This window comes from Myiozetetes cayanensis, unplaced genomic scaffold (assembly GCF_022539395.1).
Source record: "Myiozetetes cayanensis isolate MyiCay16 unplaced genomic scaffold, myiCay2020 scf28, whole genome shotgun sequence".
Classification (NCBI taxonomy): Eukaryota; Metazoa; Chordata; class Aves; order Passeriformes; family Tyrannidae; genus Myiozetetes; species Myiozetetes cayanensis.
Window position 1 is genome coordinate 5,937,188 of NW_026087499.1, and position 16,052 is coordinate 5,953,239.

The 16,052-nt window shown below is 52.9% G+C and overlaps 1 protein-coding gene across 1 annotated transcript; it reads left to right on the plus strand.

Moving 5' to 3' along the window:
* Window positions 1-128: 128 nt before the first annotated feature.
* Window positions 129-15,757, plus strand: ZMYND12 (zinc finger MYND-type containing 12). Its single transcript, XM_050322734.1, has 8 exons — window positions 129-259; window positions 1,939-2,071; window positions 7,431-7,602; window positions 9,013-9,182; window positions 11,389-11,511; window positions 12,315-12,444; window positions 13,986-14,125; window positions 15,427-15,757. The coding sequence occupies exons 1-8, from the start codon at window positions 129-131 to the stop codon at window positions 15,544-15,546; spliced, it is 1,119 nt and encodes a 372-aa protein (XP_050178691.1). The 3' UTR covers window positions 15,547-15,757.
* Window positions 15,758-16,052: the final 295 nt, after the last annotated feature.

A 16,052-nucleotide genomic window follows, 5' to 3' on the forward strand; every position in this document is an offset into this window, starting at 1 on the left:
AGACTCCACTAATAAGATGAAATAGAGGAATAGAGGCATATTACGTGCACAGACAGTAGCTTTTCCACTTCCAGCGGAGAGAACTGGAAGGGGGAAACCGACTGTTAAAATTTCGGCGGCTGGTTGCCATGGCAACGCGGGACGCTCCGGGGACCGGGGAGGGCACCGGGCCGGGCATGGCGGGCCGGCCCCGCTGCGAGCTGTGCGGGAGCCGCCCGGCCCCGCGGCTCTGCCCCCGCTGCCGCCTCGTCCGATACTGGTGAGGGACCCCCGGCTCGGGGGACACGGGGACAGGGAGGGGGAGGGAGGCGGGGAGAAGGGCCGGGAGGCAGCTACGGGCCTGGGAGCAGCCCCGGGGTGGGGCTCAGGACACGCATCTTGTGCCACGGTGAGACACGAGAGGCAGGAACAGGCACGGGACGGGGCTCAGGATACAGGGAGAGAGTCTGGGAGAAGGCTCAGGACACCCAGCAGGCAGGGATTGACCTCAGGATACAGGGAGAGAGCCTGGGAGAAGGCTCAGGACACCCAGCAGGCAGGGATTGACCTCAGGATACAGGGAGAGAGCCTGGGAGAAGGCTCAGGACACCCAGCAGGCAGGATGAGCGGGCAGGGATTGACCCCGGGATGGGGCCCAGGACACCGGGAGAAGGGCCAGGATGAGGCCTGTTATAAGTTAGTATAAGAATTTAGACAACTCAATTTCAATTAAACATTAATAAATATATTAAGCAAGCGATAATAAAGCAAAACAGCACTGGGTGGCCTGGGGGCAGGTGCCCCGCCAAGGCACACACTGAAATGAAGTCAGTGTCTCTTTTTTATACAATTTCAAGTCCTGGGTTTTGGATGTAAATCTGCTTGTGGCTTGAGTTCGTGGCTCATTGTTAAGTGGTCATCTGGCATTTGTCAGAGATGAAAGGTGCAGTTCTTATCAGTTGTAAATTTTACCAATACTGGTACTTGTTTGTTTAGCAAGATGTCTGCAATTATTTTTACTGACACTTGCTTGATTAACAGGATGTCCACGAAACTTATCTTGTTGAATTATAACAAAAGTTCCTTATTCCCTCATACACATAAGATTTTATGAACAAAGTTAACCCTTCTATTACAAGGCCCCCGAGGGGGAAGGAGAGGACAGGGTAAAAGGCCAGGAATAGTCCCCGGGATGAGGTGCTGGAGGTGGGGACAAAAGCCAGCAGGCAGGAACAGGCCTGGGACAAAGCAGGAGTCAGGGACTAGACCCAGAACAAGGCTCGGGTCACACGGAAAAGGCCCAGGAGAAGGCTCAGGACAGGAGGGGAAAGCCTGGGATAAGGCTCAGGACACGGGGGAAAAGCCCAGGATGAAACACAGGAAGCAGGAACAGGTCCAGGAGAAGGCCCAGGACACAGGGAGAAAGCCTGGGAAGCAGAATCAGGTCCAGACAGGGCAGGAGGCAGGGATTGTCCTTGGGATGAGGCTCAGGACACAGGGAGTAGGGCCAGGATGAGATCCAGGGGACAGGACAGGGAAAGAGGCTGGGACTAGTCCAGGGATGAGGCACAGGACATGGGGAGAAAGCCCAGGAAGCAGGAACAGGCCTGGGACATGGCAGGAGACAGGGACCAGCCCCAGGATGAGGCTCAGGACACAGGGAGAAGGCCCAGGTTGGGTGGGGGTTTTGTGTCCACATGGTTGGAATCGATGGATTTGACTGTATCAGTAATGCAGGGAGTGATTTGAACAAGAATTTTAACATCCAGCACCAGGGGGGCTTGGTAGGACGTAGCTGTGCTTCCATCTGGGAATGTCATGTGCTGTGTGAGCAGCCCAAGGGCTGGGGGTGGGAGGGGGGGATTCCTGTGGGGAAAGTCCAGAAGGCCCAGCAGGGGATAATCTTCCCTCCCAGCACCTCCAAGATGGATAAAACTCTGGCTGTGCCCCCTTGGGCAGCGATGCCTCTCACCAGGGGGCCGACTGGAAGAGCATCCACGAGAAGATCTGCCCCCTGCTCATCCCACCCCAGCCCTGCTTCCACTCAGAGAGGGACAGAAAACACGGCAAGGAGCAGCTGCTGAGGAGGCAGGTGGGTGCAGCAGAACAAACACCACTTCAAAGTGCTCCAGGGGAGGTTGATTCCAGCTTCTCTCCCTACCCAAACTGGGCTCCACGGGCTCACCCGGGGTTTTCAGCCACACAGGAGCTTCCAAACCAGCCTGGGCTGTCACTGCCCATTCCTACAACACTGAGAGGAATCTGCTGCCTAAAGCAGAGCAGGACTTTTGCCTTCACCCCTTTAGAATTCCTCTCTCTGGATGCTCCCAAGAAAGGCGACAGTCACTTCCTTGGGTGATTTGGTGCCCCATTGCAACTTGAGGGTTGTTTTTTTCAAACAAAACCTCAACAATGAGGGGAGTGGAAGCACCCTCTGTGAGATTCTCGAGCCTCCAGCCTTTTCCACAGCCCTTACTCCAAGTCCTGACCTTCCCGAGGTAGCACAATCCTGGCTCTGCCCCCTGGCCAGGTAGTCCATCTCCCTGACTAGTCCAGGATCCTACTTCTTCCAGGCTGTCTGAAAGGAGGGAATCCCCTTTCCTAGAGCGGGGGGGCAAAGAAATCAAGTCCCTTCCCTTGGTTTACTTGCCCAGCTTGGCCCTGGAATGCTCTTTCCCCACTAAGTGCAGCCTTTTATCTCCCGTGGGGCCCCGGGAGAGGTGCAGATGTGCAGCTCCTGCCCAGCCCCGGTGGTTTTGCAGCTCTTTCTCTCTCTGTTGACGTGGTGGCAGGAGCTGCTGCCCCACAGTGTTGCTAAAACACCCCACCCAGGTGCATCTGCTCCTGAAAACCCTCCCCCTGGAAATAAATTCTCCCCTCTGTAATTGCAGAACTCCCAGTCCTGGAGTAAAAGGGGAGCAGACTGAGCTGGGAACAATCCAACCATTGAGAAGAACACCAGGAATCTTGTGGATTTGCCACGAGTTATTATTATTTCCAAGGTGTTTCTGGCCCAGGTGTGGGGCTTTGGTGAGCAGCTCAGTGCTGTTGTGTTTCTTGGGAGAAGCCAGAAAGAGGAATTTTAAATTCAGTTCAAAAGTGCTGCTTGGGGAGAGCTCGTGACAGGCTTTGGGTATCAGATTCCTCTGGGTTTTACAGGAACTGGGCAGTGACAGCCCAGGCTGGTTTGGAAACTCCTGTCTGGCTGAAAACCCCACGTGAGCCCGTGGAGCAAAGTCCACAGAAGGTGTGTCGGGCCAGCACGGCCCAGAAAAGTCAAAGCTCCCCAGTTCCAGGTTCTGCTGAAGTTGATCCTTTATAAGGCCTGCAGGCAAGGTTAAAATTGCTGTCACAGGGGGTGTGGCAGGATTTTTTTTCCACCCAGAAATGCTTGAAGCTGTTCCAAGGAACTCCCCCTTCTATTGAACCCCGTGGTTACATCACTGACTTTACAACAACTCAAATCATCCCTTACACATCCCAAGAGCCACGTGAGTGACAGCTGGAGGAAGTGCTCCTTGATTAGCTGGAAGGTAATCAGCTGGCTTAATTAGGGGCAGGGAAAGCCAGCAGGAAGGGCTGGAGGAGGAGAGGGAGTCGCTCTGGGTTGGGGTTCACCTGGCTGAGCCTGGGAAGGCAGGGACTGCAGACTGAGCCTCCTTCAAAGGAGAGACTTTCATGGGCTCTTTAACAACCCTTAACAATGTCTGTTCTTTGACCTTTGTCTCCAGCCTGGGTAAATAAAATAGGTTCTGGGAACAGGATGTGCTGGGACACTTTGCCTTCCCTCTTTCTGAAGAAAGGAAGAGAGACTCTGGAAATCCCTTGATGACCTGGTGGCTCTCCCAGAGAGAGGGAGAGGTGAGAAGACAAGAAGAGAGTGAGAAAGTGTCTTTGTGCCCAGCAGGGTTTGGGGCAGTCAGGCTGGGCCTGGCCTGACTGAGAGGATCTGGGAAAGGGGGAGGTTATTTAGTGCCTTGTCTCACTGGCTGCATCAAACTCCTCTTCCAGAGCCAGCAAAATGCTTTAAAATGTTCTTCCCTGTGAGGGTGGGCAGGCCCTGGCACAACCTGCCCAGAGAAGCTGTGGCTGCCCCTGAATCCCTGGAAGTGTCCAAGGCCAGGTTGGAGCAACCTGGGCTAGTGGAAGGTGTCCCTGCCCATGACAGGGAGTAGAATGAGATGAGTTTAAGATCTCTCCCAACCCAAACCTGTTTGGGATTCCATGAAAAAAAAGGCCTTTGGAGCCGAGGGGGAAAGCTCTACGGTCTCACGATAACCAGAGCACAAACCTGCTGCCCAGAGCCTGCCCATGGGTTTGGGGTTTTTTTGAACATTTCTGCTGCACTTCTCCCCCTCCTGCACGGTGTTTGTTTAGAAAACACAGAGCTCCAGCCCCAGCCAGGACACAGGAAAGCCTGGGCACATCCCAATGCCCAGTGGCTCCAGGAGCAGGGAGCCAGGAGTGAGGAGTTTCATTTCTATTCCTCGTCTGGCTTCCAGAGCTTTGTTGATAGAAATCTGCTGCTGTCAACGTAGCCTTGGGGGTGCCTGCAGCCAGCACCTCCAAACTGACAGAATTCCAAGTTTCTGTTTGGAAAAGAGCCTCACCTGCCTGTGTGATGTTGTGATGTCAGCTCCCCACAGCCCCTGGGCATGGGAAAAGATCCCAGAGGATTCAGTCACAGAGGCTGCAGGTTCAGCCTGTGCTAATGGGGCCTCCCTTCTTCCCTAAATCCTCCTTTCTGCAGGCACACCGTGAATTTGGGAGTGGGTAATGGATGTGGCACTGAACCCTGAGCGTGTTCCCAACCCCCCTGCTCCCACCTGCAGCAGAGCTGGGGTCCTTGGCCTCCCCAAAAAACCTGTGTGGGGGCAGTTCAGAGAAACCTCTAATTGCAGCTCACATGAAAAGAGCCCAAAGGGAGGAGGGCTGGGGGTGTGGGGCTGTGGGAAAGGGGGGAAACCAGGCCAGGGACAAAGGGAATGATCCCCCCAGGGCTGTTCAGGGCCAAAGGGAATGGTTCCCCCCCAGGCTTGGAACTGTGGTAGAAAATATTCAGGGCTTCAGGGCTTCTTTTGCCTCCTGCCCTTCCTTCTCCTCCTGGAAGCTGTGCCAGAGTCCAACACCCAGCTCTGCAGATGTTTCAGATAGTTCACTCTGGGGAAGCAGAGATGATCCCGTTGACAAGGAGTGAAAAAAAGGCATGATCCCTATCTCCAGCCCCTCCCAGATGCCAATCTGGGCCGTGCCCACGCACCAGGGTCCTGCTGGTTGCACCAGCCTGGCACAGACAGAAAAAGCAGCCTGAGAAATACCAGCTTTTCCTGCTGCTGCCCCAAGCGTGTCCTGGCTTTCCCTGGGCACCACGTGCTCCCTGGATACAGTTTGGGTTTGGTAGAATCCCAGACTGGTGTGGGTTGAGAGGGACCTTAAAGACCATCATTCCAACCCCTTGCCATGGGCAGGGACACCTTCCACTAGCCCAGGTTGCTCCAACCTGGCCTTGGACACTTCCAGGGATGGGGCAGCCACAGCTTCTCTGGAAAACCTTCCTTTTCCCTCTCCATATTCCGGTAGCTCAGGGATGGCTGCTGTGTTTTCCAGCTCTTGGCAGGGGGCTCTTGCTCTGGGCTGTGTTCTTTGAAGCTCTCATTTATCCAAACCAGTGTCTCTTTAACTCAGCCAGGATCTCCAGGAAACCCTCCCAGGCTGTCCTGGAGCTTCCCTGTCCCTGAGCTGCTCTTTCACCCCTGGCATGACCCTCTCTACCTCACCCTGAGCACTTGGAGCTCAGCAAAATGCCAAAGCCCAGCCTCCAGGAGCCCTGGGAATGGTTCCTCTGCCCAGCTCAGCCCCAGCTGGAGGCAGAAGGTAATAAAGAGGTGAAATGGTATTTTCTGTGGTGTCCAGGGAGAGTCAGGGCCTCGCTGACTTACCAGGGCTCTCCAGCAGCTTTCCTGCCATCCCACTGCTTCCCAGGGAGCTTCCCTGCAGCACCACCGGTGGGGAAAAGCTGATGGAGAAGTGTTAGGAACTGGCTGTGTGGGGCTTGGAGTAACCTGGTCTAGTGGAAGGTGTCCCTGCCCATGGTGGAACGAGATGGGCTTTAAGGTCCCTTGCAATCCAAACCATTCTGGGATTCTCCAAGGCTCTTTTTCCCTGGGAGGGCACAGCATCCACACCCCTGGCAGGGAGCAGCATTTGGATGGAGCTGTTTGTGGAGCTGGGGGGGTCACAGCAGGTGCTGCAAAGGGTGAAAAGACCAAATGGTGTGGACTGGCAGGAGCAGCAAAAGGCAGGGAGGAGCTGGACATGGATAAGTGCAGGATAACTTTTGGATTCTCACAACCAACCCAGCCACTGCTGCCCCACAGACCCTGGTGCTGGATCTTCAGGGTGTAACACATTCAGATTCTGACCCATTTCCAGCCTCTGCACCCAAAGCACCAGCCCAGAGCTGGCCAGGAGAGGGTGGGATGAAGCTGCACTCCGTGTGAGGAGCTCTCTCCTGGCTCCCTGGCTCCGGCAGCTGGAGCTGTGCCCGGCTGGCACGGCCGGAGCTGCTCCGCTGCCTCTGAGTCAGCAGCGTTCCCGGCAGAGCCCGGCGGAGCCCCTTTGTCTGATGTCTGCTCTGGTCTTGTGATGATCATTTTCTGTGCTTCACAGCTTTTATTGCTCAGGCTTATGAGCCCTTGTCAGGAGCAGTAAAGGATTCTTCGTCCTGGAAGACACCACATGACCTACAAGGATGGCCAAAGCTGCTCCTGCTCGGAGCAGGAATGAAGCCAAGCTCTAATATGCTCTAATATGCTCTAATATGACAGCTTTAAAGTCTGCCTATTAATTACAGCCACAAACTGCATTACAATCGCTGCTTTAGAGTCTGGAAACTCGATTTTAAAAGGAGGCTGTGCAATTGTAACCACCTGGGCTGGTGAAAAGTGTCCCCTGCCCATGGCAGGGATGAGGATGGGGCTTTCAGGTCCCTCCAACACAAAGCAGTCTGGGATTCCATGATTTCATTCCATGGCAGGGGACAAAATAGGATGGGCTTTAAGGTCCCTCTGACCCAAACCAGTGATTCCCTGACTTCATTCCATGGCAGGGGATGGAGTGAGATGGACTTTCAGGTCCTCCAACCCAAACCAGTCTGGGATTCCATGATTTTATTCCGTGGCGGAGGTCGGAACTAGATGGTCTTTAAGGTCCCTCCAACCAAACTAATCTGAGATTCTGTGATTTTATTCCATGGCAGGGGGTGGAACGAGGTGGGCTTTGAGATCCCTCCAGCCCAAACCAGTCTTGGATTCAATGATTTTATTCCATGGCAGGGATGGATTTTCAGAACAAGATGGATTTTCAGGTCGCTCCAACCCAAACCGGCGATCCTGTGATTATCTCCCCCCTTCTCTTTCCTCCCCCAGCCCTGACCCTGTGTTTCCCCGCAGAAATCCATCGTGGAGGTGGCTCTCAGGGCTGCCCAGGGGTTCCTTTGGGAAGGGAAGGCCCTGCAAGCCCTCCCTGCAGCCCTGCAGGCCCTTCGCTTCAGCGCCCGCGTGTTCGGCTGGAGCTCGGTGCAGCTGGTGCCCGTTTATCTCCTCCTGGCCGAGGCCTCCACGGGTGAGCATTGTCTGAATCCAACCCCTGGTGAGGGCAAGGCCTCCCTGGGGTCAGGTTTCTGGTTTCCTTTTCCCATTTATCGGGGGAAGGACCGGCTCTGTGCCCTGCTCTTCCTCAAGGGCGTTGTGGGGAGATTGGAGAAGTGCCCCCACACACACACACCCTCCTCACACCCCTTTCTGGGGGTCTGGGGAAGAGAATCAATGAAAGCAGCTGGAATGTTTAGTCCCTCTCCCCCAGTTCCCACGAGAGAAGCCAAATGAAAGTCTTCTCTTTACCTCTGTGACCTCAGATGACATCCTGAAGCATCACATTCCCGAGGGTGCTTGGCTGTGCTTATCATCTCAGGGAACATTTTTTTTTTTTTTTTTTTTTCTGAGGCCATTGCACCCCAGGAACGTCTGGGCGTGCATTCACCAATGTGCCCATTCACAAATCCTGCTCTGCCTGAGCAGAGCTTTTCCTCATTGTGTGCTTTGGAAAACACGGCAAATTAGGGCATGGGAGCTGCTCTCTGCTCAGCCACGGCCAAAGGGCTGAGAGCTCCCTGTAAATCACTGCAGTTCCAGGAGCACACAATGCCCTGCCGGCAGAGCAGGGCTGGCTCGGGGCTCGTCCTAAACGGTGCACTGAGAGCAGGGGAAAAAAATTCCGATGAGTAATTCCAGTGTGATAACGTGCGAGTCATGGAGTGAACCTGTTTGGGACACGTGTTCCGGAGATACTGAGGGCAGTAAACCCTCTGGGGAGAGCTGGGAGGGTTCAGCCTGGGGAAGGAAAACTCCAGGGAGACCTTAGAGAGCTGGAGAGGGACTTGGAACAAGGGATGGAGGGACAGGACAAGGGGGGATGGTTTTAAGCTGAAAGAGAGTTGATATAGACTGGGATATTGGGAAGGAATTCCTGGCTGTGAGAGTGGGAGGCCCTGGCACAGGGTACCCAGAGAAGCTGTGGCTGCCCCTGGATCCCTGGAAGTGTCCAAGGCCAGGTTGGAAGGGGCTTGGAGCCACCTGTGCTGGTGGGAGGTGTCCCTGCCCATGGCAAGGGGTGGGACTGGGTGAGTTTTAAGGTCCTTCCCAAACCAAACCATTCTGGGATTCTGAGGTTTTATTCCATGAAAGGGGGTGGAATGAGAAGAGCTTTAAGGTCCCTCCCAACCCAAACCATCCTAGGATTCTGTGGTTTCTGGCTCCTCTTGTCACTCTCAACCCTCAGCCTGGGTGTAACTGAGCCTTTGAACACATGGGCAGCTCAGGAGCACTCGGGAGAGAAGTGAGGAATCCACAAACTCCATCCCTACATCAAACTACCCAAAGGGACAGCAGGCAGGATCCTCTGACTTCCCAGATTAAAAAAAAACCTTCTCCATCCTCCTTATCTCCCTGCTTTTTTTTCCACATGTCATTCCAGGCACTGGGAATCTCCGACAGGCATCCAAGTACCTCTCTGAGGCCGAGTGGATCGTCCTGCAGACCCCAGACTGCCCTGCTGCTGTGCAGTCCAAGTTACACCGTGGGCTGGGGCTGTTCTGTGTCGCTCAAGGAAACCTTGACAAGGCTTTGTATCACCTGGCCACTGATGTGAGTCACCTGAAACACAGGAACACCTTGGGTTTGATTCCTCCCCTCCTTCTGGGTCAGTATGGAAACCCCAGCAGGCAAATATGGGATCCTGAGAGGGTTCCCATCCCAAAAAACTGAACTGGATGGATCTGACACACCTGTGTGTCCATGTGGGAGCCAAAGCTGGGTTTTACCAGTTATCCCTGTTCCCGTGAAGTGACAGAGAATCATGGAATCACTGAGGTTGGAAAAGCCCCTGAGATCATCAGGTCCAACCATTCCCCCAGCACTGCCAGGGCCACCACTGAACTGTGTCCCCAAGTGCCACATCCACAGGTTGTTTGAACACTTCCAGGGATGGGGGCTCCCCCACTGCCCTGGGCAGCCTGTGCCAGTGCCTGACCACCCTTTCTGTGAAGGAATTTTCCCAAATATCCAATCTAACACTCCCCTGGCACAACCTGAGGCTGTTTCATCCTGTCCCTTTTTCTCTGGGAGCAGAGCCCGACCCTCCCCTTCTGCCCCCTCCTGTCAGGGATTGCAGAGCCAGAAGGTCCCCCCTGAGCCTCCTTTTCTCCAGGCTGAGCCCCCCCAGCTCCCTCAGCCACTCCTTGTCACATTCCCTGTGTCCTTGCCACATTCCTTTCCTCCCTTTAGATTTACCCATCAGCTTTGCTGAGATGCCCAGACATTCCTGCCTCAAACTCATATTGTCACCTTTTATCCCACAGATAATTTACATTTTGGCTGCTATTTCCCTCAATACTTTCCCAGATCTTCAGCCATATTTAATCAATGCCTTTTTAAACTCTTTCAGTATCTGGTTCAGTGACCCAATTTCGGGGTTGAATTTCCCCAATTCCACCCTTTGAGCCAGGGGAACAGTTTGCTACGTTGAAGGTGGGGGTTGCCAGCTGTGTTCCTGGGGATGCTTCGCCTGCCATTTGATCCTCCAAAGCCAGATGAACTTCTCCACCTCCTATTTCTGTCCCGTGGTGCCTAAATTTATCCTGTGCTGAGTGATGGCTCCCCACTCCTGGGGAATTTGATAGTGGCTTTGTGTGGGTGTCAGGGATGGGGGCCAAGAATTAGACCCTTTCCATTCTTAACAGACACAACCCAGCCTTTTCTTATGCCATAAACCCTTTGGGAATTCGAGGTTCCCACAAAGGGAAACTCCCAAAACCCCTTTTTGTTTTTAAGATTCCTAAATGTGCTGCCTGAAAGGGCACCAGGTAATGAGGTTTTTTTGCTCTTAGCAAGTGGTTGCTCCAGGTTGGAGCAGCCCAGGAGCTGCTGGGACCTTTGGCTGCGTGTCTGGGATCTGCTGAGAGTCACACGCCAGCTCAGAATAGCTGGAATGCACCAGTGCCTTCCCCCAATCCCGGCTCCAGGGGCTCCAGCAGGGCTGGGAAGGCAGCAGGGTGGGATTTGGGAGAGGTGGGACGGGCACAGGGGTGGGGAGAGGTGGCAAACCTGCCCTGGGTTGAGGGCAACACGTTCCGAAGGTTCCTCTGGCCCAGGAAAAGGGGTGTTGCATTCCCATGGATTGACCCCAAAATGCAGCTTATTCCTATGGATAACCCCAAAATGCAGCTTTTTAGGACCTCATTCCTATGGATAACCCCAAAATGCAGCTTTTTAGGACCTTATTCCTGTGGGTAACCCCAGAATACAGCTTTTATATCTCATTCATTTGTGCAACCCCCAAATACAATTTTTGGTACCTCATTCCTTTCCAGAACCCCCAAACCCACCTTTTTAGTGCCTCATTCCTATGGATAACCCCAAAATGCAGCTTTTTAGGACCTGATTCCTGTGGATAACCCCAAAATGCTGCGTTTTAGGACCTCATTCCTATGGATAAAGCCCAAAATGCAGCTTTTAATATCTCATTCCTATGGATAGCCCCAAAATACAGGGGTTTATACCTCATTCCTATGGATCAACCCCAAAACACACCATTTTAGTACATCACTCCTGTGGATAAACCCCAGATTCCAGTTTTTTAACACCTCATTCCTCTACATAACCCCCAAATCCAGCTTGTTAGCACCACACTTTCCAACCCCAACCAGGCAGAACCGACCCTTGCAGCGTAACAAAACCTGGAACACCTGCAATTTATTAATCCACAAGGAAAAACTTCCCAGTTTTGACATGAACATTAAGCTTCTGGGGTTTATTTTTTTGTCTGTATGTGTGTGTTTAATATTGATTTCAGGTTTATCTTGCTACTTCTGCCTTTGGAGTGGATGCCATTGAGGTCTCTGGAGGGTATTTCCACATGGCCAACATTTTCCTCCGCCAGAATAAAGTGGATGTGGCAAACTCACTCTACACTGAGGTTGGTAGAACCAAATCCATCATTCCTCAGGTGTTTTGGGGGCTCTTTCCAATGCTTTCCCAACTTTTAATCAATGTGCTGGTGGCCACATCAAACCTTTTAGGCTCAGTCTCAGAAAGCCTTTTCATACTTAAATAATTCTCCGAGTTGAGAGCAGGAGACTTTAATCCTGTGCTCAGGGTTGTTAATTGAATTGTCTTCAGTTTGGGCAGCCAAATGCTTGTCAAAAAGCAGCTTTGCCTTTAAATTCCCTGTGCCAGAGGTTAAAGGAGAGAGGGTCTCCAAGGAGGTTCCAAAGCCAGGGAAGAGCAGGACACAAACCACCTAAAATTAATACTGGGAATCAATGAAAAGTCACACTGATAAAAGATTCTCAGAATGGACCGATCAGGAGAGGAAAGTAATAATTATCTAACTGATTTAATAACTGAATTATCTAATTGATAATTGTCTAACTGAATTATCTAATTACCTAATTGATTTAATAACTGGGGGGGGGAGGGCAAAGGAGCTTTCATTTGTTTAGAGCGATTTTTGTGGAAGTGAAGCTTTGGAACCTGCACAACCCACTCCCAAACTTTACTTTTTGGTGAATATTTTGGTCTGGTTAAAATCAGTGCCCAGGTGGAGAAACGAAGTCCCAGCTGGGGCTGTGTGGGAGAAGCTGGGAGCGATCCCAGCGTGGAACATCCGTGGCTCAGTGACCCGCCGGCACGCGGAGAGGCCGTGCCCGAGACATTGTTTGGAGAACAAGGAATACCAGGTACCCACACAAGTGAAATAATTCCTGTGCTTCCTGCCAGGTGACCAGGCTGTGGCATTCCTGGCTGCTGAGCTCACTGCAGGAGCACCAGGGACGGCTCCGGTGGCTCCGGGCCCGCGCCGAGGCGGCTCCGTGGGCTGACGACGAGGAGGTGGCCGAGGACAGGATGAGTAAGAGCTGCTGTTGCCCCAGAACCGCTTGGAAAGTGGGGTTTGGAGGAGTCTGTGCATCCTACAGATCATGTTCACAAGTGTTAGGGTCGGTGTGGCATTCCCAGAGACCAACTTCTGGGAATTCTGGGTGCTTTGGGTGTTGGTGTTCTGTGGATTGTGCCACGAGGTGCCTTCAGGAATGAGGGTTTTCCACGGAGGCACAGCAGCTTTGCCCTCTCTGTCCACATAGTCCCTTTCACAGCACCCTTGGCAGGGACTGCAGCAAGATTTTTGCCTTTCAGGATTTGATTCCACTTCATAGAATCATGGTATCATTAGGGTTGGAAAAGACCTTTAAGATCACCGAGCCCAACCAGTCCCCCAGCACTGCCACATTCACCCCTAACCCCCATCCCCCAGGGCCACATCCACACATCTCCTGAACACTTCCAGGGTTGATGGCTCCACCAGCTCCCTGGACAGCCTGTTCCAGTGCTTTACATCCCTTTCCATGACAAATTTTTTTCCTAATATCCGATCCAAACCTCCCCTGGTGCAACTTGAGACTCGAACGTTCTCATTCCTCTGCATCTCCTTTGTCTCCCTTTAATAATGAAGGTGACATTTCCCCTCCTTTAGGTGGGGTTACAGCTCTCTCCTGCAGCAGCAGAGAGCTGCTCCATGGAAGAGCCTGTCCTGGTAATTGGATGTGTTAATCAGGAGAATATCCACAGGAGAGAGGCTGGGGGACATGAATGTGCCTAAAGCATTAATGAGCCTGGTACTACCCCAAGCTCCACTGAAGCCAGAGCAGACTCTGCTTTTTGTCTCCTTTCTACCTCTGTGCTAAGTGGGATATTGTCAGGGAAGGGAATTTCTATCCCTGGAAGTGTCCAAGGCCAGATTGGAGAGGACTTGGAGCAACCTGGTCTAGTGGAAGGTGTCCCTGGTGGAGTGGGAGGAGCTTTAAGGATCCTCCCAACCCAAACCAGTTTTGGATTCTGTGTTCTAAGAGGAACATCTCTGTGAAAGCCATTTCCTGGCATTGTCTCCATCAGGAGTTCCTAAAGAAGGAACCACACCAAGGCAGGGCTACAGGAGACCATCTTTGCTGTGACAGGAGCAGGAAAGTTGTTCTTCTGAAGTTTTTGTGGCTCCACATCCTCACTAAAGGCTGATCAACACAATCCCTGACCCATGAAAAGAGTTCTGTTCATGGGCATGGAATGTGCATGGAGCTGGGATCATGGAATCATGGAATCATGGAATCACAGAATCCCAGACTGCTTTGGGCTGGGACAGACCTTAAAGCTCATCCCACTCCACCCCTGCCATGGGCAGGGACACCTCCCACTGTCCCAGGTTGCTCCAAGCCTGGCCTTGGATACTCCCAGGGATCCAGGGGCATCCACAGCTGTGCCAGGGCCTCAGCACCCTCACACTGTGTTGATGTTTGTCACAGAAATGCTTTGATGTCTGCAAGAGCTAACTGGGCAGTTTGCAATGCATTCCCTTGCCCAAACCCACCCATCCAACGGGATATTTCCGTTCCTGTGCAGCCAGAGCCCTGCAGGAAGAGGCGATGCGGGTGCTGCAGGCCCTGCTGGGGGTCAGGGAGCAGCAGCAGCTCCCCGAGGAAACAGTCCAAGTCCTGCACGCCCTGGCCATGCTCCACTACCTGGGCCTGGATCTGGAGAAGGTAAGTTGTGGCTGGAAGGGTTGGCCAAGTGTTTTTGGGGGTTACCCCATCTCCTGGAACGCTTGTTCCCCTGGAACATCTCCTGAGCCCATGAGAGCCCTGCAGGGATGGGGGACAGAGCGTGGAGCTGCCTCAGGGATCTGCACCTCGTGGCTTGGGTGGGATATTGGGGGGGAAATGCTTCCCTGAGGCCCTGGCACAGGGTGCCCAGAGCAGCTGTGCCTGCCCCTGAATCCCTGGGAGTGTCCAAGGCCAGGTTGGACAGGGCTTGGAGCAACCTGGGGCAGTGGAAATGGATCATCTTTAAGGTCCCTCCCAATCCTGGGATTCTGTGACCTGTAGAGGCTGACAATCCCTCTGGAGCTGTTTTGCTCCCTGCCATCCCCAGCAGGTCCTGCAGTTATCCAGGATATAGGATCCAGGTTATCCACATGTTCTGTGTTCATCCTTTCCCTGGGCTCTCCTGGCAGTGTCACTGCCTGTCACAGGCTGCCTTTAGACATCAGGTGAGGTGTCACACGGCGAGCAGGACGTGGACCTTACACTCCAGACTCCTCTGAGTTCAGGGTTTACTCTACTGCAGCCTGTCAATCAGTTTAGAATTTGAACCCACATATTTTTCTGGCTGAAAATTCCAGAGGTGAGTGGTAAATTCTGTGCCTTACCAAGAACTGATTTTGAGGAAGTGCTGAGCATCTGGAAATCTGGCCCCTCTCTTCAGACTCAGCTCAAAAACCCTGAGTTTCTCCTGCCTATGTTTTGGGAAGGGAAAATACAGATGGTGCAAAACACTGTGTTGAAATATTAATGGTCTCTTCATTGTCTCAGAGAAAGCCACAGCCATGGGAGTGTTTGCAAGACACAAGGAAACAAATTCAAATTAGAAAGAAGACAAAGCTTTGTAATTGTAAGAATGTCTAATCCCTGGAGGAGCTAGCAAGGGAAATTATTTAGTTCCATGCTGAGGAAAATGAGGGATTTAGTTCAGACTGAGTCAATACAACTGGTTTTTTTTTTTCCCTGAAAGAGCTTTGGGAATGTTCAGATGAGCTACACGAGGTGGGAGGTGATGTCCAGGACGGGGGGCTGGGGTCAATAATCTCTTCTGTCTGCACCACTGGATCCTAAATATGAGATCTGGCAGCTTTAGGCTCTCCTGTAAAGCAGCTTGTACAGGTCACCTCGAAAAGGGAGCCTGGATCTGCTCCAGGCTGCTCCTGCACTGAGCCTGGGCAGGTATTTACCCGTGAGAAAAGCCGAATTCCTGACGATCCCTGTGTGTTTCTTCTGTCCCATTCCAGGCCCGGGAGGTGGGGATGAAAGCCTTCGACCTGGCCAAAGAGCTGCCCCAGCAAGAGTCTCTAGAAACCATCGGTCACCTGTTGGAGCTGATTAATGCCAGCTTTTCCCACAAAAAATAAGAACTGGCTCTGCCAGATCCAGGTGTTTGGCCAGGTTATCTCTTCCCAAGGTTCCTGGACACCACAGGCGTCACGAGCCCTCCCTCCTTCTCACTGCTGCCTCTTCCCAGCTCTTGTTCCCCGGCTGTCCCAAACTCTTTGGAAAGTAAACACTTTGGTCTGAGTTAACTTTCATGTGCTGCTCCACCTCTGGAAGTTGTCAGGGTGAGAAACAAAGGCACCCCCAGCACACCATGAATAAATCATTGTTGGCTGGGCTGTGAGTGAGCAAACAGCCTCTCATGGCCTCACCTGGGCTGGCCAGGAGCCAAGGGCAGCTCAGGTGTGTTTGTTGCTGGTTTCCTGGCTTTGCCTTCCAGTTTGGTGAGGGAGATCCTGTGGAGGGATAGGGGAGGGATGCAGGGTGGGCACCTGCTCCCAGGGACCTGGTTGATGAGGTGTCGCAGGTCTCTGCAGAGCCCCTTCCATCTCCAAACCAGTCTTCCTAGAATCCCAGGCTGCTTTGG

Bases quoted from the DNA above. Each gene is read 5' to 3' on its own strand.
- ZMYND12 (XM_050322734.1), top strand. From the start codon at position 129: ATGGCAACGCGGGACGCTCCGGGGACCGGGGAGGGCACCGGGCCGGGC. The intron at 7,603-9,012 runs GTGAGCATTGTC...ATGTCATTCCAG, and splicing joins CCTGGCCGAGGCCTCCACGG to GCACTGGGAATCTCCGACAG. The intron at 12,445-13,985 runs GTAAGAGCTGCT...GTTCCTGTGCAG, and splicing joins GGTGGCCGAGGACAGGATGA to CCAGAGCCCTGCAGGAAGAG.